We start from the raw sequence: 24,075 nt of genomic DNA, 5'->3' as shown, positions 1-24,075 counted from the left end.
TTGTGGCCTGGTAATTCAATCGGAAAGGCTGTCACACTTCGTGTTTTGTTTTTTGTTTTTTTGTTTTTAATCAGTTTTATTTTGCTAGAAACAAACAAAAAAAAAACTAAAGAAACACGTATCTACTGTACAGAGAGCATGTTGTTTCATTTCTAAAAACGTTTCCGTGTTGTTCAAAACCAGTTAAAAAAACAAACAAACGTCTTCTTGTCAGACTTATTGCACTTCTCCTGAGGCTTTAACGTCTTTGATTACAAAGTTGTGTAACATTTTTTTAAATCAAATTTCTTTCCTCCAGTTGGCATCAGCGACATAACTGTGGTGCTGAAATCTGTCCCCTCTGTGACACATTAATAATAATAATAATAATAATAATAATAATAATGTGACATTAATGCCATTTCGTGTGCCGCTAGGCCAACCCACAGCACGCGCTTCCACTGTGACCCGCAGCTCAGGAAATGAGAATGATTCAGGAAGCAATGGCTTCACTTTCCTTACTCTGTCATTTAAATAGGCAGTCAGCGGGTTAAAAAAAACTACTTTCTATGAATTACCAATTGAAAGGGGACGTTTCAGTATTAACCCATGAAGAGCCATTGATTGTTCTCATTTAAAGGACAGGCTACTTTGTGTAAGAAAAACAAAACAATTGGACCATTTTAACTGGCGTCTATCTGTGTCATTTTAATTTAACAAGATTTTTAGGACAACTTGCTCGTTTTTTTTTTTAACCGCAAGAGCCAAAGGGAACCTTGATTTTAAAAGATTCCTACTTTCTTGAAAAATAAATAAACATGGAAAGCACAACGATATCCCTGTATCTCAAGACTGTTGTCGTGGTTGCCTGTAATTGCTTTGGGAGCACTGTGTTTTATCACTTACAAAGAGGCTATTATTAATATTTTGTAATTAACTCGTTTGCATGCCCCATTGACACAGTGTTATGAAAACATCCCTTTTTAAGAGCTGTCATTAAGCCTGTGCTTGAATCCAGTGAACAGGGCGAACGCTGTGGGGTTACGGCTGGAGATATGCAAACATATAACAAGAGTTTCCGTGGATTTAGTGCTCATGAAAGGAGACGGACAGGGGCACAGAGCACACCCCTCAATCCTACCCTGAACACCCCCTGCCTGTCCAGCCCTGTGCCTCTCTCTAAAACTTACAAACAGATCCACCTAGCCTGAGCTCGACTCGAACCCGGGTCTTTATCCTCATGAATGAAATAACCAGAGCCCCCTGTGAACATTCACAAGAGTGTTCTGTTTGTGTAACAAGCGCAATGCGTGAAAAACAGACTGTTTACCTGAAATTAAACCAGCTGATTTGGATGAATGGACTTCCTTAGATCAAGCTATAGGAATTGTACTAGTGTTGGATTTAAAGGGAAAGATTGACAATAAAAAATAAAAAAAACACACACACATACAGCTCTGGCCAAAAGTGTTGCATCACCTAGACTTAGGAATATCATTTTTTATTTAACATCATGTAATCTAAGAAACTACAAAATGATATCGCCAACATCTCCCGGAAGCCATTCTCATAGTACAGTGTTTCATGCTAGATTTCGAAATGATGTGGCAAGTTCTGGCAAGTTTTTCGTTCTATATGTGGAAAAGCTACAAAGTGGTATGTAATTCAATATGTTAACGTTTCATTCGACCTTATGAAGCAAAATGAGTTCATTCTATAGGGTGATGCAAATCTTTTGGCCAGAGCTGTATATATCCACTCAGCAACTGAATACGGAAACAAAAAAGTGATGCTAGCTCTTTTAGTGCTATAAGGTAATTCAGAACGTTTATACAGTAGGACAGGAAACCCTCCACTTGATGTAGTCTGGTTGGTTGGTTCCCAGGTTTGTCAGATTGTGCTGCTCAGTGTGTGTTGATGAATAGTCAAGGCTTTGTTGAAGGCTGTTCTGCATGCCAGACACACTGTCACACACACAGCCACATTGTCCCGCAATAGTGTGCCATTGTCTTTGTGGGTGCCAGACCCACAACGACACACTACAGACACAAAACGAAGTCTACTCTATTAACGAGAGCGTGGGGGTTAATCGGTTCATCGGAGCGCGGGATCGATTGGGTAATCGATTGATCACATAGCTAACGAGCATGACACAACACACATGCCATACAATCCAGGACGCAAGGGGCCTTATCTTCAAAAGCCATCGTTAACTTCTATTTCGTGAAAAATCACGTTCTAAAATGAGACACAAAACACACGAGAGGTCTTGAAACGTATCAGTCCGCTGTTTGGTTTTAGTTGAGTAACATGAACAGGTGTTTTACCTCTTTAAAAGCAAAAGTGAATTCAAGACTGGGAGAATCGCTTTGAAAACGCGTCCCGAGGGTTTAAGAGATGAGAATTCTGCCCACAGGGGAAGTCTGACATTTCCTATGGAAGCTGTTTAACCTCTGAATGAATTACCGCTGGGTCACATCGAGGGTGTATTTACAGGGCTTGTCTATTGCTGTATTTTTAATTTTACACGTGCATTGAATCTTATGCTGACCCTCTTCTGCCGTTTTTGCTCATTTTCGGGTTTATCTTTTCATACGAGCGCAATCTTTAACCCATTCAGTGTCATTGTCCTCATTTCAGGACAGGCTATTTTGTAATGTTTTATTTTGATCATTTTTACTGGCATCATCGCCCTGTTATTTAAATTTTACTGTTAGTATAACTTACTCCTCTTGTTTTGTTAACCGCAAAAGTCTAAATGTGAGTCTTAATTCTGCACATACAGCCCTTCACATGCTTTTTTGACACCTCTATATAAAATAAACCTAAAAACGATTTCTTGGTGTTTTTATTTTTCCCCCACAGTGATGATCAAGCTCCATTTTCTAGGTGTTTAATTTAATTTGGCTCGTAATGGGTTAAACAATGTCAGCAGTCGGCATGTCGTTTAGCATTTTGAGATGTGAGAAATATTAAAGAATGATATTATTTAAAGATGGCCCTGACATTAAAAAAAATGTAGGAAAAATGACTAAATAAAATGGGCAAAACTGCCTAAGTGGGCCAACATAGGACTCATGGAAAAATAAGACTGTGGCAGAAAGACAAGTTCATTACTGCAAATTTCATTTCTCCAGTAAAGAGAAAACAACTTCTATTTTAATTATTTCAATATAAGACCAATGCAATTAATTGTTAAACGCCCCTAATACTGACTCATATATACTGCTGGCATGGGCAGTTCAGTCTACTGTCTTGTCTATCCTGACTGAAACTAACTTGAAACAGGGAGATGCAGTTTTTCAATAGGACCGCTCCAACCTCTAAGCAAAAGAATTAGGGTGGAAAGTTATTTCAGCAACAGAGAAATCCCTTTGAAAACCCGCTCTTTCCTGTTTCCAAACACTGCCAGAATAGTTTACACAGACACAGAAAGATAAGATATAAAAAAAAAACAGGATCTTTCTCACAAGCGATATAATTAATATAATTCAATAAAGCGGTGGGAATTGAAAAGGCAGAGAAACACCATCTTAAGTGGTTGTGTTTTTTAAATCAGATAATTAACCACAGACCCCCACCCCCACCCCCACCCCCATCCCCTGCATAATTGCAGACAGTCAGGGTCTGATTCTGCTAAAACAAGGGAAGCTCTATTGACGGCGTTTCTTTTTCTGCCAGTCTACGAGGCGAGGTGCCAAGCAGTCCCCCCCAGCCGGGCACGGTGCCCTGTCCTTTATGCAAATGTCCTGCCCTGCTTTTGTGTGCTGCTGCCTGGAGTTCACAGTGAATCTGCGCGCAAGCACAGCCACAAGCAAGCCCCTACAGAAACTACCCACAGCGAGCAACAGCGGCTTCTACTTCATCTGCGTGGAAATTTGAATTCAGCCGAGGGCTCTCCAGGCACCCTCATTGTGTTCAGGCAATATTTATAAAAAAAGGGTATATTACTGAATGGGTTATGACAGATCGGAGGAGTGTAGGTGATGAAGCATGTCACTGTTATGAGTTGTAGCAACACACAAACGTGTGTGGACCGATGCACTCTGCTTGTAGAATGCGTGGTAAGATACTATGACTGTTTTGCTAACATCATGTATTCATACCAACTGCCCTAGCTTTGCACCGCTTAAAGACAGACACCCCTGTACAGCTGTGGCCAAAGTTTTGCATCACCTTAGAATTTTAGGATTGAGACACAATTCAAAATAAAAATCAACTATATGAACGGCATGGAGATTTAACATCGAGTAATCAAAAAAAAACAAAAAACTACATAAATGACATCGCACGTGTCAGATTTCGAAATGTCACATTTTTCAATTTGTGTCCTTAAGCAGACTGGAAAAACTGCAAAGCGGTGTGTAATCCAATATGTTAACATAACGTTATTCAGCAGGTTTCATTCGACTTTAGGAATCTAAATTAGTTAATTCTACAGGGATGCAATACTTTTAGCCACAGCTGTGCAAATGATACAAAATATCTATATGTAAAAGGCACGTCATGATTTATTTCTAGACAGAGCAATCGTATTCTGACAGGTAGAAATGATTTCAAAGACACACTAATGACAAGCCGCACGCTCTAGAGTTTCTACAGAATCCTATGCAGGCCTTGTTGATAGTCTAGTCTAGTAACCTTTTTGGATAAAGAGCTGTACTAATTAATTATACAGCCGTGCAAAAAAATAATCCATCCCCAAAACTGCAACTACACAAAGACGCAGCTAGTTCGTTTTTTTCTTATTAAACATGTTTGGTTTGAGTCCAGGCTATTCCACTACCGACCGTGGATGGAGCTCCTAGGAGGTGGCACACAATTGGCCGAGCGCCGTCCCGGGGGGCTTAGGTCGGTCAGGGTGTCCTCGGCTCACCGCGCACCAGCGACCCCTGTAGTCTGGCCGGGCGCCTGCGGGCTTGCCTGCAAGCTGCCCAGAGCTGCGTTGTCCTCCGACGCTGTAGCTCTGAGGCGGCTGCACGGTGAGTCTGCAGTGTGTAAAGAAGCGGGCGGCTGACGGCACACGCCTCGAAGGACAGCGTGTGTTCGTCTTCGCGGCTCCCGAGTCAGCGCGGGGGTGGTAGCGGTGAGCCTAAAAATAATTGGCTATTTTAAATTGGGAGAAAATAATTAAAAAAATTGCCGACTACTAAATTAAAAAAAAAACATGTTTAAAACACCTAAGACTTCAGACCTGCCTTGCAGTATTTTCAACCCCATTAAAATCTGTAGCTGTATTGTGAGTGATCCACACACATCTCAAGAGCAATTCTTTGGGACAGCTTAAATAATCCTGTTTCCTACAATGTACGTTGCTTGCGACTGCTTTGCAGCAGTAGGAGGTTATAGTGACATTTTCATATAACAGATGAAGGATTCCCTCTGTGCAGCGGGCTCTGTCAGGTGAATGAATGGATTGTTCAGGGAGCTGATACTGTTAGCAAACACCACTGCGATGTGCATTAAGAGGAGGCTGGTGGGCCCTTATCAAAATCAAGAAATTGAGAGCTTGTTCAAACGGTTTCTTCTTGAAATTTGAGAGCGACTCGAGCATCGCGAGGAGGACGCTGACCGTGTGCATGACCAGATCAATCTGTGACCTCCTCACTGCAAAAATAAGAAAGTGTGCATCTTTTTTTTTTACTTGTGGGACACATTTTGCAACTTAAAGGGATTACATAGTTTACCCTGGTTTGCCATGTTTTTTTTTTTAACACGGTTTGCCATACCTCTCTGGGATTAGCAATGCTTACTGCGCTACACCATGCTTTCACTGTGCTGTAGTACACTTTGCTCTGGTAAACTGAGGGGGGGTCTGCTGCTTTCATTTCAATCAAATCCCCCCCTGGGTGTTGAATTCGAGAAGCCCTGCTGCAGAATTTAAAAAGGGACCACAGTTAGTTATTCAGATTCTGCTAGGAAACACCTGATTGATGCAAGTAAGGGGCATGTTGAAATCAGAGACCATGTTTCAGCAAACCTAACTGTGCTTTGTAAGGAGTCTTGCTCAACTCTACATTTCCCATTTCATTTAAAGAGCAGTATTTAATGGGGTGTATTCAAATCACATTGCAAGTGTCAAATCTAAACATAGCTGTGCGTTACTAGTTGAAAAATAAAAGCCGAAGGGATTTTGAAAAGTCTGAAGGCAGCAGGGTTTGCCATTCATCATTTCCTTAAAGCAATCATTAGAAAAAACATCACACCTCCGCGCTCTCCCTGCAAGCCAGTAATGATGTTTGTTATTACAGAGTGAAAGGTGATTTCATATGTTTAATATGTTAGCAGTCAACGTCTCTCAGTTCTTATGTCTAAATTAGCACCAGAAACACCACAGTCGGCCAGCAGGATTTATTTAAACACGACTTAAGAATCTCCGAGGGAAACCACAGAAAATAATAATAAGTGTGTTTGGCTTTTGTGTAAGGCGCCTGCTTTGCGCTCCGTCTAAAGCACTTCAGAACTGCTGGCTTTTCAAGAAGAGGGCCTTATGATATCACAGTCCTCTGCAGACATTGTCTTCCCATCTCATTACCGCACAGGAATCCAATCAGCAGAACTTTCCTGGGACATGTGACATTCTTTGAACTAACGTTGGAACAATAATCATGTATAGGGATATTGACTGATAATCTGGTTAATACTGATTATACATCAATACTAGCACTAAATCGACAGTGTTTCTGGCAGTCAAGCTAAAAGGACAACAAGATGTTCCTCTCTCTCCCTGTAGAGTAAATGTTTTATTAAAGATGTTTACCCCCACGTGGCAGATACACACACATACATATTTACAGCCACACAGAGTCTGATTAGACGTAACACATGCGATGTTCATATATTGTGGGGAGTGAAAACTGCACGTGTTTGACTTTGAAGATTTGAAATGTGGACATTCCACAGGGCAATGTGTAATATGAATAAACCCATTAAATATAATCCTGCTGGTTTAATATACCCTACAGATTCGTCTTTACAAACAAGACACCAGGAAAGTCAGACAGGATAACGTCTGATGCCGTTTCCTGTATTTCTCTCCCTTTGTCCCTGTTCTGATGTTGTTTTTCTTGCCTCTCAATAGCCCTCTTCATCCATTCAAATCAGGTGGGCTTTCAATCCTGCCAGCCCCCCGACTCTCGCTGTCTAGGAGACAGCGTTGGCGAGGGAGCTGAAAAGTCACGCTGTCACGTGACCTGCGTGGAACGAGGAATGCTGTGCAGTGCCTGGCACTTAGAATTCTCCAGACTACCTCGATGTAAATTCAAAGCCAACAGAACCCAGGACGACCAAGAACGATCGCAGGGCGTCTGCTATGAAATAAATAAATAATAAGGGCACCAAAAACCAGAAATGTGAAAAAAAAAACAATTCAAATGACATTGCAAATACATGCTCCTTAGCATCACTGCTTACCAGACAGCTGGGAAAGGGAAAGCTGGAGGCACTGGTTTTAGATACGGGCAGCAGTGTGGGGTAGTGGTTAGGACTCTGGACTCTTGACCGGAGGGTCGTGGGTTCAATCCCAGGTGGGGGGACACTGCTGCTGTACCCTTGAGCAAGGTACTTTACCTAGATTGCTCCAGTAAAAACCCAACTGTATAAATGGGTAATTGTACGTAAAAATAATGTAATAGCTTGTAACAACTGCAAGTCGCCCTGGATAAGGGCATCTGCTAAGAAATAAATAATAATAATAATAGATACAGCCTTATTCATTGTCTTGACAGAAGTAAAGGAAAACTAGAAGTCAAATGTTCTGGCTAGTGCTGCCTTCAGAGCTAGAATATGATCACACTATCCCATTTCACAGTAATCTAGCCCTACAGTCCCCTTCAGTTTTCATCTACTAGATATTTCTTTAGTTTTACCCGTTTTAATAAATAAGACGTACTCGCATAGTGTAAAATACTGCAGAAGCAACACAGTAGAGTTTTATTATACACTGGCAAAAGATCCCAAACCGACAGCTATATTAATATGGGCAACAGAACCTCCATTGAGCTCATTCTACACTTCGGACAGCTGTCTGTCTTGAAGTGAAAGGGACGTGATCATTTATTGCGAAACAAAGTCACTGCACAAGACGCCATTAACCACTGAGCAAGATCTCAGCCCACAGGCTTAGCTGAGTTATCAGAAACTACCGACATTTCAAACTCCAAATCCATTTCTCTTGAGGGTCGATCGCCTGCCTAATACTGCAAATCAATGATCAAATCTTTAAAATGACCACCGCCGGGTTCAAAACCATTCAGTACTGTAGTACGAAGCTTACAAACGCGCCTGTGTAATTACATACCAGCAGTATTTCATGTTAGACTGCGAAATGACACGTTTTTCTTTAAGTCTGTGTTAAACTACAAAGCGGTGCGTAATTCAATATGTTAACATCACATTATTCAGCAGGTTTCATTCGGCTTTATGAAGCAAAATGTGTTCATTCTACAGAGGGATGCAAAACTTGTGCTCGTGTTCAGTGTGAAGGCGAGATTATTTGAAATGTTATGTTTTAGCTTGCAATACTGTTCTTGGCCTAACTTGGGAGTTTTAAGAAGAAAAAAATTGAAGTACACACCTCTGAGATTTACAGATAACCGCGTTGAACCACGGCTGGAGTTCGACCAGGTTTAAAATGCGCTGCAGCAAATCTCGTCTTAAAAAATAAAAAAAATGAACACACCAGCTGATGCACTTTACCGGACCCTGCTTCAGCAGGTGTGGCACACGCTCCAGCTCATGAATAATGTATGATTAAACAGCGAGGGGTGTGGCGAATGGGACTCTCTGTTGCAGGGTGGGTCACGGTGTTGTGTTTCGCGTCAAATACAGAACAGGGTGATACTCGTTTCTGATTGTCAGCGCATGCCCGTTGAAATGTCACTGGCGCTCAAACAAAGCTATGCATTTCGCGTTTTGTAGCGGGTTTAGTTTTGGTGTGCAATTACCCTCTACAACAACAGTAAGGGTTGCTTATAGAAGAGAAAAATAAACAAGCAGTTAAATGAAACAAATGGAAAATGTTTTTAAAAAAACAACAACAAAAAAACACATTTCTAAAATAATTTATTATCAGAAAACAGAAATGCTTAGCATTATCGTATATCGGGCTTATGTATATATATATACACACGCACACACTGTGATGACTATTCAATGTGTCATTGCTATGAGAATATAAAGTAAACACAGCAGCAATTTCTGATGTTAGAAATTTGCATGACAATTTTGCTAACAATTTTTATGACAATTTTTATGTAAACTTTATGTAAACTATAATAGGATCCAAAATGGAAAATTACCTATATGGTAACACTATCCTGGGAGACAGCCAGCATGCTTTTTGGAAAGGGAGATCGTGTCTAACTAACCTGCTTGACTTTTTTGAAGGATGCAACATCGACAATGGATAATTGCAAAGCATACGACATGGTTTACTTAGATTTCCAGAAAGCTTTTGACAAAGTCACGCATAAAAGATTAATTCTCAAACTGAACGCAGTAGGGATTCAAGGTAATGCATGCACATGGATTAGGGAGTGGTTAACAAGTATAAAACAGAAAGTACTGATTAGAGGAGAACCCTCAAAATGGAGTGAGGTAACCAGTGGTGTACCACAGGGATCAGTATTAGGTCCTCTGCTATTCCTAATCTACATTAATGATTTAGATTCTGGTATAGTAAGCAAACTCGTTAAATTTGCAGACGACACAAAAATAGGAGGAGTGGCAAACACTGTTGCAGCAGCAAAGGTCATTTAAAATGATCTAGACAGCATTCAGAACTGGGCAGACACATGGCAAATTACATTTAATACAACACTAAGGACTTCACACCATACCATAACATAGCACTGATCAGACTTCCACTGAAGGTTATACCATACTGAAGAACAAACAGTAGGATATGAGAGACGAGCGTAGAGTATTTACTACACAGTCGTATGGTCTACTTTATCAACAGCCTTGTAAAATAAGTGATGAGACTATTAGGTATTGCATTGGTTACTACAGAGTAGTACTACAAAAAACACAACAGAGCTGTGAACCACACACACACTGCAACGTCCTGTGTTCTGCGTGCTCACAATCCTGTCAGAACACAATGCAGTAATACACTTGCATGGAACCCTTTTCGAATCTAATGCATGTGTTGCTCAAAGCGAGATCAACTGGGATGGAATTCTGTGTGACTGAGGAATGTGATATTAACCACGCTGTCACAATGAGTCTGAATGCTGACAATACTGTCCAAAGTGACTCCCATTACAGTCTGGTCTGGACAATTCAATGTGCCAATAAGAAGGAGGGGGGGGGGGGGGGCAAGCCGACATGCAAAAGACTTCCCCCAAAAACTGGGAAGGGAAATGTGTTTTCATAAAAACGCAAGAAGGTCCTCAGGCTTCAAACAGACAGAACGCAGGTGGGACTTGAGTTTTATGGGTTTGGGCAAAAGCCAGGCATAGTTAAGGGCCATATGCAAGCCAATAGATAGAATGTTTCGCTGTTCTGAACGGAACACGATGACACTTTGAAGCTGGCATCTCATTTACCTACCTAATTCTACAGCTGCAAACCCCATCTGCCAACGGGTATATCGTGTTTTACAAGAGCTTTGAAGCACACACATGACGTACTGTAACAGGAGTCAATTACTTGTGCTCTGGACAGCTCAGTGTATTCGCAATGACATTGGATACTGTCTTTCACCTCCAGGTGGATTGTTGACTGGTCTCTCCAGTCCAGGGCAGGCTTGAGGCATGGAGACTGAACTGCTCCCTCCCTCACCCCCTAAGAGAAAGGGTGCTCCCTCCAGTCCAGGGCAGGCTTGAGGCATGGGGACTGAACTGCTCCCTCCCTCACCCCCTAAGAGAAAGGGTGCTCCCTCCAGTCCAGGGCAGGCTTGAGGCATGGAGACTGAACTGCTCCCTCCCTCCCTCACCCCCCTAAGAGAAAGGGTGCTCCCTCCAGTCCAGGGCAGGCTTGAGGCATGGAGACTGAACTGCTCCCTCCCTCACCCCCTAAGAGAAAGGGTGCTCCCTCCAGTCCAGGGCAGGCTTGAGGCATGGAGACTGAACTGCTCCCTCCCTCAGCCCCTAAGAGAAAGGGTGCTCCCTCCAGTCCAGGGCAGGCTTGAGGCATGTAGACTGAACTGCTCCCTCCCTCAGCCCCTAAGAGAAAGGGTGCTCCCTCCAGTCCAGATGACTGAACTGCTCCCTCCCTCACCCGCTTATACCTTTATTTTATAAGCAACAAACACTTTAAAATTCACAGCCTCCAAAACACTCTGGAATCAGTCTAACTTTGCACAAGAAGAAAGGAAAAAAAAACTACTGGTGCAAACTCAGAACTAAAAACCTATTCAAGCACCTCCCCATGTGTTTGATAGATAAAGATTTTCTGGAAAAAAAGAAAATCCTCAATGATTATCTGCAGTATTAACAGGCTTTCTCGTTTTCATGCTCAAGGGCGCTCTGGGGTTGTCGAGCACACATTGGTTTAATTCGACTCTCTCAGTGCCGTTTCTACAGTAACACGAAAACACAGCGACATTGTGAGACTGCAGTGAAGCTTCTTGTGGAGTTCCAATGAATCTGAGAGGGCTCAGCTGTGGGGCAGGGTGAGGAGAGACTCACTCAGACAGCTAGTACTGAGACACGTTTCACTGACCTCCTAGAATATGGAGATTTACAGATCAGCCCTGACTTACATTTTGCAAGGGCTTGTTGTAAAACACATGCCGATCTGTTTTTAACATGGTTCTTTCATCATTGTGAAGGGAACACTGACCAGGCCTGATAATGAGCAGAGGACCCTCATTCTCAAAAAAAATGAGAACTGTTTTAAGAATCATTTTTATGAATTAAAGTCTGCCTGTTTCGTAAGCCTGTTTTTCTCAGCTGTTAGAAGTTCATTTTTACTTTCCAAAACACTTTTTCTGCTTTTTTTTTTTTTTAAAAAAAACATGCTTTCCCAAAACCTTCCTTACAACAGTCTTTAAATGTGGACGTGCTTAAATGGTCACAGTAGATTCCCTGTGTTATGCAAATTCCTGAAGATCGCAGGACAGCTGCACGGTTTGTGCATCATGGGATTCGCTCATCTGCATATCTTAGACCCAGCTTACCGACTGCTTTGCTTGTTGATGTCAGTCAACAGACTCTTTGCCAAGCTTTTGGAAGTTTGTTATTGATTTTTGCTGTGGTTGTCGCTAGGAGATGTTTCTCTGTTTACTGTTTAAGGAGGCTCGCTGTGTGAGTGTCTCTAACTATCTGGGACACTCTTGCAAGGCTGCAACACAAGAAGCAATGTTTTAACTGAATCAACACAGAACGACTGCAGAAAACCTCTATTACGATATAGCCTTGGCAGTCACCAAACTACCCTAAAGCCCTTCGGAGTGCCACGTCTTCAGTTCGAATTAGAGGTCAATTATTTGTGATCGTGCTTTTCGATCTGGATGAAAAGGCTTGGAATGCACAGTGGTAAGGGGAGCAGTGCCGATGGTATCACAGCTAACGAGATAGCCGCTTTCCGTGCCGTAGCAAGAGGACCTTTAAGCAAATGAATAAGTAAAGAGCGCCTACTGTACTAGGGTGAGCTGAACCGTGGTATCTCCTCACTGAACTCGGGCTGGTGTAACTGTGACAGCATTGTGAAGAGTGAAGCCGCGATGCACTGACTGCTGTGGTCATGGATCGTCTTGTCCACTGCTGATAAGCCAAGCCACAGCGGGTGGCTCCTTTTTCACAGCACAACCACATCTATCACGGAGTGAAACTGAGCTTTTAAATCCATGATCTACCCTTGGAACAATGCTAGTTTATGTACTGCCTCCCTCCCTTGTAATCCCTGAGAACATCAAGCCACACTGCTTCCCTCCCTCCCAGTCCGTCCTCAGCTCCACTAGAGCCGCACTGCTTCCCTCCCTCCCAGTCCCTCCTCAGCTCCACTAGAGCCGCACTGCTTCCCTCCCTCCCAGTCCCTCCTCAGCTCCACGAGAGCCACACTGCTTCCCTCCCTCCCAGTCTCTCCTCAGCTCCACTAGAGACACACTGCTTCCCTCCCTCCCAGTCCCTCCTCAGCTCCACTAGAGACACACTGCTTCCCTCCCTCCCAGTCTCTCAGCTCTAATCACTCAGTCACATTGCTTCCCTTCAGTTTTAAGTCATGCCACAATTCCTCCCAGTCCCTCAGCTCCAGACCTTAAGCCTCCCAATTGATCAGCTCTAACCATGCAAGGGCAATGAACAATCATCATTATGATCTTCATGCAGCATTTTGCAAAACCATTTAAAAAAACACAGTAATAAAAATGCAGTTAATTAGTCCATTGGCCCAAGCAACAGCAGATTGTCATCTTGTATGCGTTTGTGTGACTCGTGCATTCTGGCATCTTCTCAATCAAAGGCTCTAGGGCAGTGGTTTCTTCCATGTAAAGAGTTAAGGGGCAGTCTGGTAGGGGGGCTGAAATCTCACGGTAACTCATTCTTGTTGTTCAGGTTCACTTTGCATTCTGTTTTCTGTATGTCGTCACATCCTGGGGACTTCTTAAAATGTTAAAATCCCCCCTGTGGCATCCGTAGAGCTCAAACATGACTTCTCCCCGAGTACAGCAGCTACACCAGAGTGTAACCACTAACCTGCCCCCCCTGCAACTCCCCTAGCGGGTGTAACAAACACCACTGGTATTCTATGTAGCAGTTTCTACTGATGTATTTCTAGAGTGTTGCAGGGGGGGCGGGTTAATTGTAACACTCTGGTGTACCTGCTGTCCTTAGACGTGATTGGGAGCGCGACTGAAGCCACGGGGGAGGTTTAAACAGTTAAAAGGTTACCAGGGTGTTCTGAGTGCAACAGAAAATGAAACAAGACTGTCTAAACAAGACAGAGAGAACTGGGATATTTTAGACTCATAGCCTGCATTGCCCTGTAGTTAAAGCTTTTATAATTATCGTGTCTCAAAATATACCGCCTGTTTCATGGCCAAACGGGAAGACAGCTGCTGTGTGACCTACTGTAAGTACAGACAGAGGAAGACGAGGGCTGCAGCGGTTTGTGACGTATGGAAGGCGTCAGCCAAGACGCACTACAGAACACAGCCGTGCACCTAGGATTCCCCCGGATAAAACCCCACAACGATGAACTATCTGGTTCTTATTGACCTAAATTGTAATGTGAAAACGTACGCTATTAGAAACCAGGTGAAACGCGGTACGTGATAGAAACGTCACAATGAGCGAGCACTGCAATAGAAGTCAGATCCGAGACTCGCATTATTTCAGTGCTGAAACGCGTTCATTGACTCACAGATAGATATCCCACGCTTGCCTATGCAACACCAAATACAGAACATGTTTCTATATATCTGTGGGATCAGGAATTGGAATTAATCTGCAAATAAATGCTAAGAAAACAAAAACACAATTCAATATTTAAACAAATGACCGTTTCCTCATATGCGCCTGCATTATCATTCAGCAACGTGCTTTTCCTTATCCGCCGATAAGGGGTCGTTTTATTTGTGTTTGTTTTTAATTAAAACGAAAACTAAACAACAGAAGAAGCATAATTTGTTTATTCAGGCTGTTTCGTCTATTAGATTGTAATTCCCATAACAGCTGTTCTAATTCATTATGACAAGCTGAGCGCTAAACTACGCGCTGAAAAAATACCACTCTAAATTAAAACAAACCGTAAAGCAGAAACATTCATTCAAGACTGCAGCCGTGAAATCTGCCGCACATCACTGCCTGCATGTGTACAATACAGAGCGGGACACACAGAAGGAACCAGGCTCATCGAACAGTGTTTTAAAATTCATTTTAATGCTCTTATTTTGAGAACTATTAAAAAAGGTAATATTGCCTATACAAAAAGAGAACATCGACAGTTAAAGGGTTAACGCGCGGTGTTAGCGACTGCCTGTACTGTATAATTTTATATAACAATGTATAACAGGATTATATCGCAGCAGTTAAGAATCACTATAGGGTTATGATGCGGATCACGGGTGCATTGGAAAAAGTGGCAATGCGTTGGGCTTGTAAACGAGTCTCTGTGATGATACGTGTGTTGCTATTTCAAAACTGGTTTAAAAAGACAGACGTCTTTAAAATAAGGTCAGTTTCCCTACAGAACGTGCTTAGTTTGATTGCAAAACTTCTACAGAAACACAATGCGCCGTGTTCCAACAGCGCCCCTGGTTAGGAACCCGTTTTGGGGTCATGTTTAGTCCCTCGCATAGAAAGCCGGTTTTGATTGGTCAGAAATGATGAGACCCACCAGGACGGAATAACTGTCCCAGCAAAAGCCACAAGGGAACGCGTCGATTGCGCTCCAAGCCCCTTAATACCAGAGCCATGTGCGTGCGTGGTGATTCACATGGACGTGTCCAGCCACAACACGTCACAATGGCGACTTTTTGATTGTTACTGTATTTGCTTAACTGGTGTCTCAATGTCGAAAACAATATGCATTTCTTGTTATTATTTTGTGGTTGTAGTTTGAGTTTTGTTTTTTTCTATAAGGCTTCTGCACACAAGTGGAAACAGATGCCGCAATATCAATGCATCTGAAATACTTTGAAACCCGCAAGCTGGAATGATGGATAAACCGCCGTTCTGTATTCAATAAGTCGAGTAAGAGCGAATAACTACGAAGTGAAATAGCGGAAAGGGTTAACTAAATGATAAACAAAAACATGCATTGCGTTTCAATGCGCACGTGCAGCCTATAGCTTCATACCATAGCCTCCTCTTTGAATACATCGAATTGAAGAATGAAATGCAACTAAGGCGTAAGGCTGACGAATCGTATCGAAATTGCGGCACTTAAATTTCTACGGCGCTTGCACCCAAGGCATTACATCCTAATAACCCACTAATAGCACTAATTTACACTGACACACAGAGTGGCGTTGCCAGGGGTTATTGACAATGAAACAGCGCGGGGCGTGTAACGTACAGTTTTTACCATCCTCTGCGTGCGTTGCTGCGCAAGCTTCCTCTTAATTGTGACTTATGCCAAGGGCCAAATTAATGCGAGGGTGCTGCGCGAAAGCCAGCCATGTACAAATGAAACCACAGTATATCCACGCAATAAAAAATAAAAAAACACGTCTGGAATTATTATTATTATTATTATTATTATTATTATTATTATTATTATTATTATTATTATTATTATTATTATTTATTTCTTAGCAGACGCACTTATCCAGGGCGACTTACAATCGTAAGCAAATACATTTCAAGTGTTACAATACAAGTAATACAATAAGAGCAGGAAATACAATCCTGATGAATAATAACACCCCTCTAAGGGGGCTGTGTTAAGACACCGCTGCTGCTCTAGTACCATAGAAAACCGTTTATTTTTCGTGCTTAACACATTTTGTTTCTTTGTCAAACAAAGCGTTCATTTCATTTGCAGTGTGTAGGCCTACGTTATAAGAACATAAGAAAGTTTCCAAACGAGAGGAGGCCCCATTCAGCCCATCTTGCTCGTTTGGTTGTTAGTAGCTTATTGATCCCAGAATCTCATCAAGCAGCTTCTTGAAGGATCCCAGGATGTCAGCTTCAACAACATTACTGGGGAGTTGGTTCCAGACCCTCACAATTCTCTGTGTAAAAAAGTGCCTCCTGTTTTCTGTTCTGAATGCCCCTTTATCTAATCTCCATTTGTGACCCCTGGTCCTTGTTTATTTTTTCAGGTCGAAAAAGTCCCCTGGATTTTGAATGCTTGAATCAGATCACCGCGTAGATCTGTCAGTTATTGTTGATGTGAATAATAATAATAATAATAATAATAATAATAATAATAATAATAATAATAATAATATAGACTATGAATTTGTGTAGCCAGCCCCTTGTATAGCGCGTGTGCGTGTGGGTGACAATGTGTGTGAATACTACAGGCCTGTAGAGTGGGTGAAACAGAGTCTTTGTCTGATTTGTCAAGTCCTACACTGCTTCACTCTGTGTATCGCATTAAACGACACGTCTCTTTTCACACAGAACGCTGTAAATGAAGTAGAAATGCCCTCATATGTTTTCATTTACAAATCCACGTGCCTCTCTCTCTCTCTCTCTCTCTCTCTCTCTCTCTCTCTCTCTCTCTCTCTCTCTCTCTCTCTCTCTCTCTCTCTCTCTCTCTCTCTCTCTCTCTCTCTCTCTCTCTCTCTCTCTCTCTCTCTTAGCATGGTTTCCAGTCAGGCTTTTTATCCGTTTTAATAATTCATCGCGCGATGTTCGCATCTGTATCCAGTCCCTACCTGGGACTGCAATTCCTGAACGCACTTAAATTAACAACACATATATGATAAGCGTGGGGACGGTGCATTCCTGTGGATGAAGGGTAATGGGTATCTCAATTTCAGGCCTTCAGAGGCACAGATAGGAAACTTAATATGGTACAATTCTGCACACGGTAACTCTGTGTGTGTGTGTGTGTGTGTGTGTGTGTGTAAATGGACGGATTAATAAAGTGTTAGGTCTACTGTACGTCTAGAAATGATGCCAATTCATGTTAATTAATTGAAAGAAATGTTCTGAGCACACACACACGCCACACACACAATTTAAACTCTTAATATTTTTCTGGAACAGTTATGGGAAGATTTTTTTTTTTAACACTGCTTATTAATCCCAGGAAGCCCCAACAGATGTATATATTTTTATTTTTTTTATTTATTTTATTTTTTTAAATTCATATGCTGAACTTTATGTGATTTGGCTTTGGAATGTTCAATACCGCGCGAGGCGCGCAGTAAACATTATATTTAGAAGGAAGAAAAAAAATCTGGAACGTTGTACAGTTTGTTGCTAAACAGTCAGATTAAGTGCATGTGTAACCTTTAATTAAAAAAGGGCTTACCGCCACCAAAATGATATCTTACAATTCTAAACATAAAGGCCGACAAATTAACTACAGGTCATTGCAGGTGCAGTTTCTGCAAAGTGCCTGCTTTTAAACCAAAATAGTTCAAACTAAATTGAACTACGTGTAAGTTTATCCTTACAGCACACGCATTTGTAGTCTTTATTTTTTAGAAATGCACCATCGCTTTTCTGTACTGCACAGAACTACCCTTTATTCCACACCTCGGGAGTTGTAACGTCTGCCCCTTTTCACTGCCACAGAGAAAGCTGCATTTATGCACGACTGAAAATATAATAGGCCAACAGAATATAGTTAAAATATTTAAGAACGTATTAAAAATATATATCTTAATCCCTAATATTTTAACATAAAACTGGGGTAGATGTGTGCTTTCCAAATGTTCTCATGCGAAAGGAAAAATGCACGGTTTGGGTTTTTAAAAGATTCGAGGTCGGCTACATGTTAATTACCAATCCAATTGTTTCTAACAATTACAAGAATACATCCAATTCTCCAAACTGCATTGCAGGTGACGCATTGTCGCAGAGCGCGTGTCTGCCTAATCTGTGCTACCTAGGCCTGTATTTAACACGACCTGTACGTTCAGTGGACTCTTAACTTCTACAATCCTATACTAACACTGTTTAGAAATACAGCGATAGCACCCTACCGATACCCTTCATTTAAACACAATTTTAAAAAAAAACTGTTTACCATGCGCAACAATTAAAATAAATACTGAAGCAAGCCCATGCGTTTTACTTCACACATACATACACACACACAAAGAATGTTTAAAATGACGTGCACGTTGAAATAGAAGATGAGTTTATTAATTATTTGGTGAAAAATATTCTCTCTAGTTTTTACAATAGCTTTATTTTTCTATACGAGTGTAGACGGGCGGCGTTTCTGATTAACAGTAATACATTTATAAATAAATAGCCCATTCAGTAAATCCACACAGATGTTTCTCAGTGTAATTCTTGTATGTCCGATGAGTCGAGGTGTTGTTCAACCGATATGAAGTGCGGAGTGTCAATGCATTTGAATCTAGAAGGCCGCAGAACGCAAACACTTCGCACACCTCCTGACCAAGCAGTTATAACGACAATACAATCCCTGTGTCTGGATTGCTTTTAACAACACACCGATTAGATGTAATCCTTTTACTGTGTAAAATAAATGAGAACTTCATTTGCCTGGAATGACACAATACCATTGCAACCTGTTATTATCCATACTCTTTCTACTCTATACAGAAAGATAAATATATACACATACATACATATATACACATACCTACACACACAATCACACACACACGCGCGCAATTATACACGTCAATGCCTTCAGAGGTCGACAGTAATGGTTGTGTCATTGCATATAGTATACCAATGGCAAATTCTCAATGGAAAAGGGTGCACCCAGAGGCATACTCTTAATTCACGAGTGCGTATTTACAACGAGATAAAAACAATATATACACATGCGTGCCATCATTCCAGTGCATCGCATTGATTTAATTTGCTTTGCGATGTTTTTTTTGTTTTTTTTTTGGCAGGACATTTAGTGAATATCACATCACATCAATGCACGTGTATAAACCACATTATAGATGCGTCCCAGCCAGCTTACATTCTATTAAAAAAACGTGTTTTAATAACGTAATAACGTGTAAGTGACAGTCGCTTTGCAAACGCAGCCGTCCTGCTCGGCCAATGCAGTTACATGTCTTTAAAAGAGTTTCACCCAGAAAACAATACTTTCTATCTATCTATCTATCTATCTATCTATCTATCTATCTATCTATATATATATATATATATATATATATATATATATATATACATATACATATATATATACATATATATATATATATACATATACATACATATATATGCATACATATAGATAGATAGATAGATAGATAGATAGATAGATAGATAGATATCCATATCCCATTTCACTTAAGCCACATTCACCCAAAAATTATTAGAATCAATAAATATTTTTAAAAAAGTGAAGGAATTTTTTTTTACGTTTTCAAGAAATGTATGGAAGCCGCCTACCTGCACAAGGCCGCCTTGAACAAAACTTAGAATCATGATTTTAAAACAGCGTCCTTTCACAAACCGCCTTCCCTTATTCTCTCTACCACACACCCAAGCACGCTAATGATCTGCACGGCAGTTATCTTAATCAGCATAGTCTGCCTCAAAAAAAAAAAAAAAAAAAAACGCCTTATTTACAGAACTGCAAATGGGACGAGACAGTGGAGGTCAACTTAAACACGACTGAGTCTCTCCAAGTAAGCTGCGTGCAGTCAACGAGAGAGAGACGCGCTCGGCACAGACAGAAATTCAATTCCAATGCAATTTCCAAACCTAAGGCACTCCCTAGAACGTATTTTGGTTTGCATCCACTGTTTAGGGCGTGGAAAAACAACTACAAGAATAATAATAATAATAATAATAATAATAATAATAATAATAATAATAATAATAATAATAATAATAATAATAACCGTATGTGTATATTTAGGTTACAATCTCCCCCATTTTAATGCAAAGCCTCCAGCAGAAACGCCATTTTCAGTTTCAAACCATGTGCAATCGAACGCACAAGAAAGAACTCCATTGGAAAGATGCCATTAAACAAAAAGCCCACTCGGTATCCAAAAAAAATGAACGGAGAAAGAAGAGAAAAAGGAGCAACAACTAATCGAAACAGACACGACATCCGCGCATTGCGACAGGCAAAAGCAGGCAAGCGAAAATACAGAAAGAGGCTCCGGATTACCTGTGTCAAGCAGTACGGGGAGTACATGGTTATTTTTGGTGGAAAAAATGAGAGATCTTATTTAAGTTGGAAGTAAGTTTGCTGTGAGGCTTCATTGCAATCGCTCGCCTTCTCCTGCTCCATGCGGATTGCTTAGCTCCGCCTCTGAACCAGAAAGTGAAAGTTAGACAAAGTTTTGGGAAAAAAATTGCTCAAGAAGCACAGCCCTTTTTTTAAAAAAAACAGAGTTTGCGGTGAGAATGTAAAAAATAAATCGCTAGCTACTTGTGTTAACTTTTCGGCGCTCTGCAGAAAGTTTAATCGGCGATATATATATATATAATAATCAGATGAAAGCGCAGTGTTTATTTGGTTGTTTTTCTGAGGCATGTACGACGGGTCGTGGTCAAAACAGGCTCTTTTTTTTGTATTTTTTGTTACACGATGAGGGTTTAAAGCTGCAATAGCGATTGTTGTACTGCCTGAAGTCTGACAGGCGTTGCATATATAACTCTGCTATAATTAATGGCGCACAAACAGATTCTTCTGGTTTAGTTCAAGGACTTCTCTCCTCCCAGCTCTGATGAGTCAAACGAGGCTGTGGTCAGCGGTTTAAAATGGTGTTCGCCTGAAGCTGTTTTTATTCTGGCTACAACCGACATTAAAATATACAGACTAATAAAACCCAGAGTCATACTACTAAACAGGCATTTGTATTTGAGTTAGTATTGATAACCCTTCTGCATTAGTACTGTGTGGAGTTTTCCTTATCATTTTTAGTAAAATCAGAAAATCTATCAGGGAATGGAAGGTTACAGTCGCCTGCCCGTGTGGCACGGTGTGCCATTGCGTTTAAAAAGTCGTTAACGCGAATTAAACGTGTTCTGTATTTTCAGTTAGGTCAGTAAAACAGCCCTGTGTTGGCGCGGGTCCAAAAATAGCACCACTGGGAAAATGAGGCAATACTCTATATCAAATGGGATCGTTTAAGTTTGGCTTATAATATTCAGTGTGCAGGGCATACAGTAAATTGCTATGCTGGTAAAGAAGCGCACAATGTAATGATGGAAATCAAATATACATTAGCAGATTGTTAGTCAATGATAAAAACAAAAATACTTCGGATTGCAAAAGATGTGTTGAAGAGTGAAAGGATGTCGACCCTTTCTGGGTATAGTAAACCTTTTTGAGGACTCCGTGAATCTAGGGGTCTTTTATTTTGGGCCATGTAACCCGAAAAAGGATATTCTACACCCTAAAACATAGAAGCAAAATAGACACGTTTTAAAATAGTAGGCATTCCAGGTTTCCCAGGATGCTTAGAACACATTAGTGAGATCTGGCTGTGTGGTCCAGTGGTTAAATAAAAGGGCTTATAACCAGGAGGTCCCCGGTTCAAATCCTACCTCAGCCACTGACTCATTGTGTGACCCTGAGCAAGTCACTTAACCTCCTTGTGCTCAGTCTTTCGGGTGAGACGTAGTTGTAAGTGACTCTGCAGCTGATGCATAGTTCACACACCCTAGTCTCTGTAAGTCGCCTTGGATAAAGGCGTCTGCTAAATAAACAAATAATAATATAGCGTCGTATTATTTTGTGTATAGGGAGGTTCTTATAGCCAGCCGAGAAAAATCCTTTACAGAAATCACGCGTGTGCTGGGACAATACTATTAACATACACCGCGCATTTCTTCAACTCCAGCATTACTGTGCCACGTGTTGGTTAAGTCATGTCAATCATGTTGTTGTATGAAGAAATATTATTTAAAAAATATATGCAAACTTTCTCCCACACACCCAGTATAGGCAAAAGTGGCAAGCTGAGTAACTTACTGCACATGTCCTTTGGGTAGGCTTGTGTAACACAACACGTATTAAATTAATAATAGGTTAAGACGCTTGGATGCAAAGCTGTAATGACGGTGGATCTCCTCCGGTGAAAAGGCGCGCCGTATGAACTCCATTATATATTCAGTAGTGGCAATGGAATGTTGATGTAGATATATAACACGTGTATATAATTGAATTAAATAAATACATACAGAACTCCCTGTTGGCACAATAAGTATTAGCCCAAAACGGTTTGGATTTGAAATGTCTGTTATTATTATTGTTGTAGTTAAGCTGTAGTGATAAAGGCAAACACTAGGAAGACGCTCGGGCCGACTGGCGATAGAGCTTTCTTTGCTATCATATCTGAATCATTGCTAGGGTGCAGTTTTTCATTCACTTTTTTTAAAAGGTGTAGTACACGCAACATAATCCTGCGCGTAATTAAAAAGGCTGTTATTTTATAATCATCATATCTGTGAGGCTGATACGGGGGAAATGGCTATTTTAAAAAAAAGAAAATGCATTTTGAAAAATGTCACCCCTTCTATTTAAAATCTAAGCTGTAATGTTTAACCTCCCTCTGCTGCAAGTAGCCTTAGGAGAATTTGAGGTCACAGGGTCACGTGTTTGTGCTGGTGTAGCCTAGCGGTGAGTGTGAGGGACCGGACCCAGGATGCCGTTAGAATCCCGTACACATGTGACTCATTGTGTGTGAGTGTAGCTTAGCGGTTAGTGCTCAGGGACTGGGTGCTGGGAAATTGTCACATCTTATGTCAGGCCGTATTCACAAAGCAGCTGCTAAGTTTGCAGCGTTTTTGTTCGGCCCTATATATTGATAATCATACTTGCATAAATCAAACGTGAATGTCAGCGCTCCTGATTCGAGTTAATTTATTTTAAGCTTTGTAAAAATATATATTATTAATTTGAGGCCCAAAGCTTTTTTTCCTGGTTATAAATGATTACGTGGAATGGCTTCTTGACTATTATTATAATTATTATTATTATTATTATTATTATTATTATTATTATTATTATTATTATTATTATTATTATTATTATTATTATTATTATTAATTTCTTAGCAGACACTTTCTGCTAATAAATAAATAATAATAAACGAAAGCAGACGCTTTCTTTCGCTTCAGTGTCCCGATCTTATCAAAAGCATTTCCAGAGACGCCAAACTTAGCATTGGATCCAAGCCTGCAGATTCCGTCACTTGCGCTCACAATACCGCATTCCCACGCCGCAGCTCCAGAGAACCGGGAGAGGCGGGACAGAAACATAGAAACACCGGCCCTAAGGACCCGATTCAACCTGATGCACGGTGACCTCATCCAGCGATTATTATCATCTCTTGAAGCTCTCAATCCTGACCTCCAACATGCAGATCGAGCGGGATGAGGCACAGAGCGCACATTGGTAATACGGTGTATATCAAAACAGTGCTACCATAGCTGTTCCAGACAGATAGGCTACTGGATGTATCTATGCATGTGTATACAGGCAGCAGTGTGGAGTAGTGGTTAGGGCTCTGGACTCTTGACTGGAGGGTTGTGGGTTCAATCCCAGGTGGGGCACTGCTGCTGTACCCTT

At 41.1% G+C, this 24,075-nt stretch overlaps 1 protein-coding gene across 8 annotated transcripts in view; it reads right to left on the bottom strand.

Annotated features, from left to right (window-relative positions):
- LOC117966865 (nuclear factor 1 X-type-like) overlaps positions 1-24,075 on the bottom strand; it is a 145,328-nt gene that overhangs the window by 107,751 nt on the left and 13,502 nt on the right. Inside the window, exon 1 of one of the 8 annotated variants that reach the window (XM_059008167.1) lies at positions 20,665-20,822. The exons of 1 other annotated variant lie outside the window; for it this stretch is intronic. In XM_059008167.1, the coding sequence (XP_058864150.1) occupies positions 20,665-20,691 (27 nt within the window). In that variant the 5' untranslated portion in view covers positions 20,692-20,822. Of the gene's footprint in view, positions 1-8,554; positions 8,678-19,934; positions 20,230-20,664; positions 20,823-24,075 lie in introns of those variants that run through there. 6 more of the 8 variants (XM_059008172.1, XM_059008171.1, XM_059008174.1 and 3 more) reach the window with 6 other exon arrangements.

This window comes from Acipenser ruthenus, chromosome 36, assembly GCF_902713425.1.
Source record: "Acipenser ruthenus chromosome 36, fAciRut3.2 maternal haplotype, whole genome shotgun sequence".
In the NCBI taxonomy this organism is placed as follows: Eukaryota; Metazoa; Chordata; class Actinopteri; order Acipenseriformes; family Acipenseridae; genus Acipenser; species Acipenser ruthenus.
The sequence above is the reverse complement of the archived record's forward strand: the minus strand, read 5'-3'. Positions and strand labels throughout refer to the sequence as shown.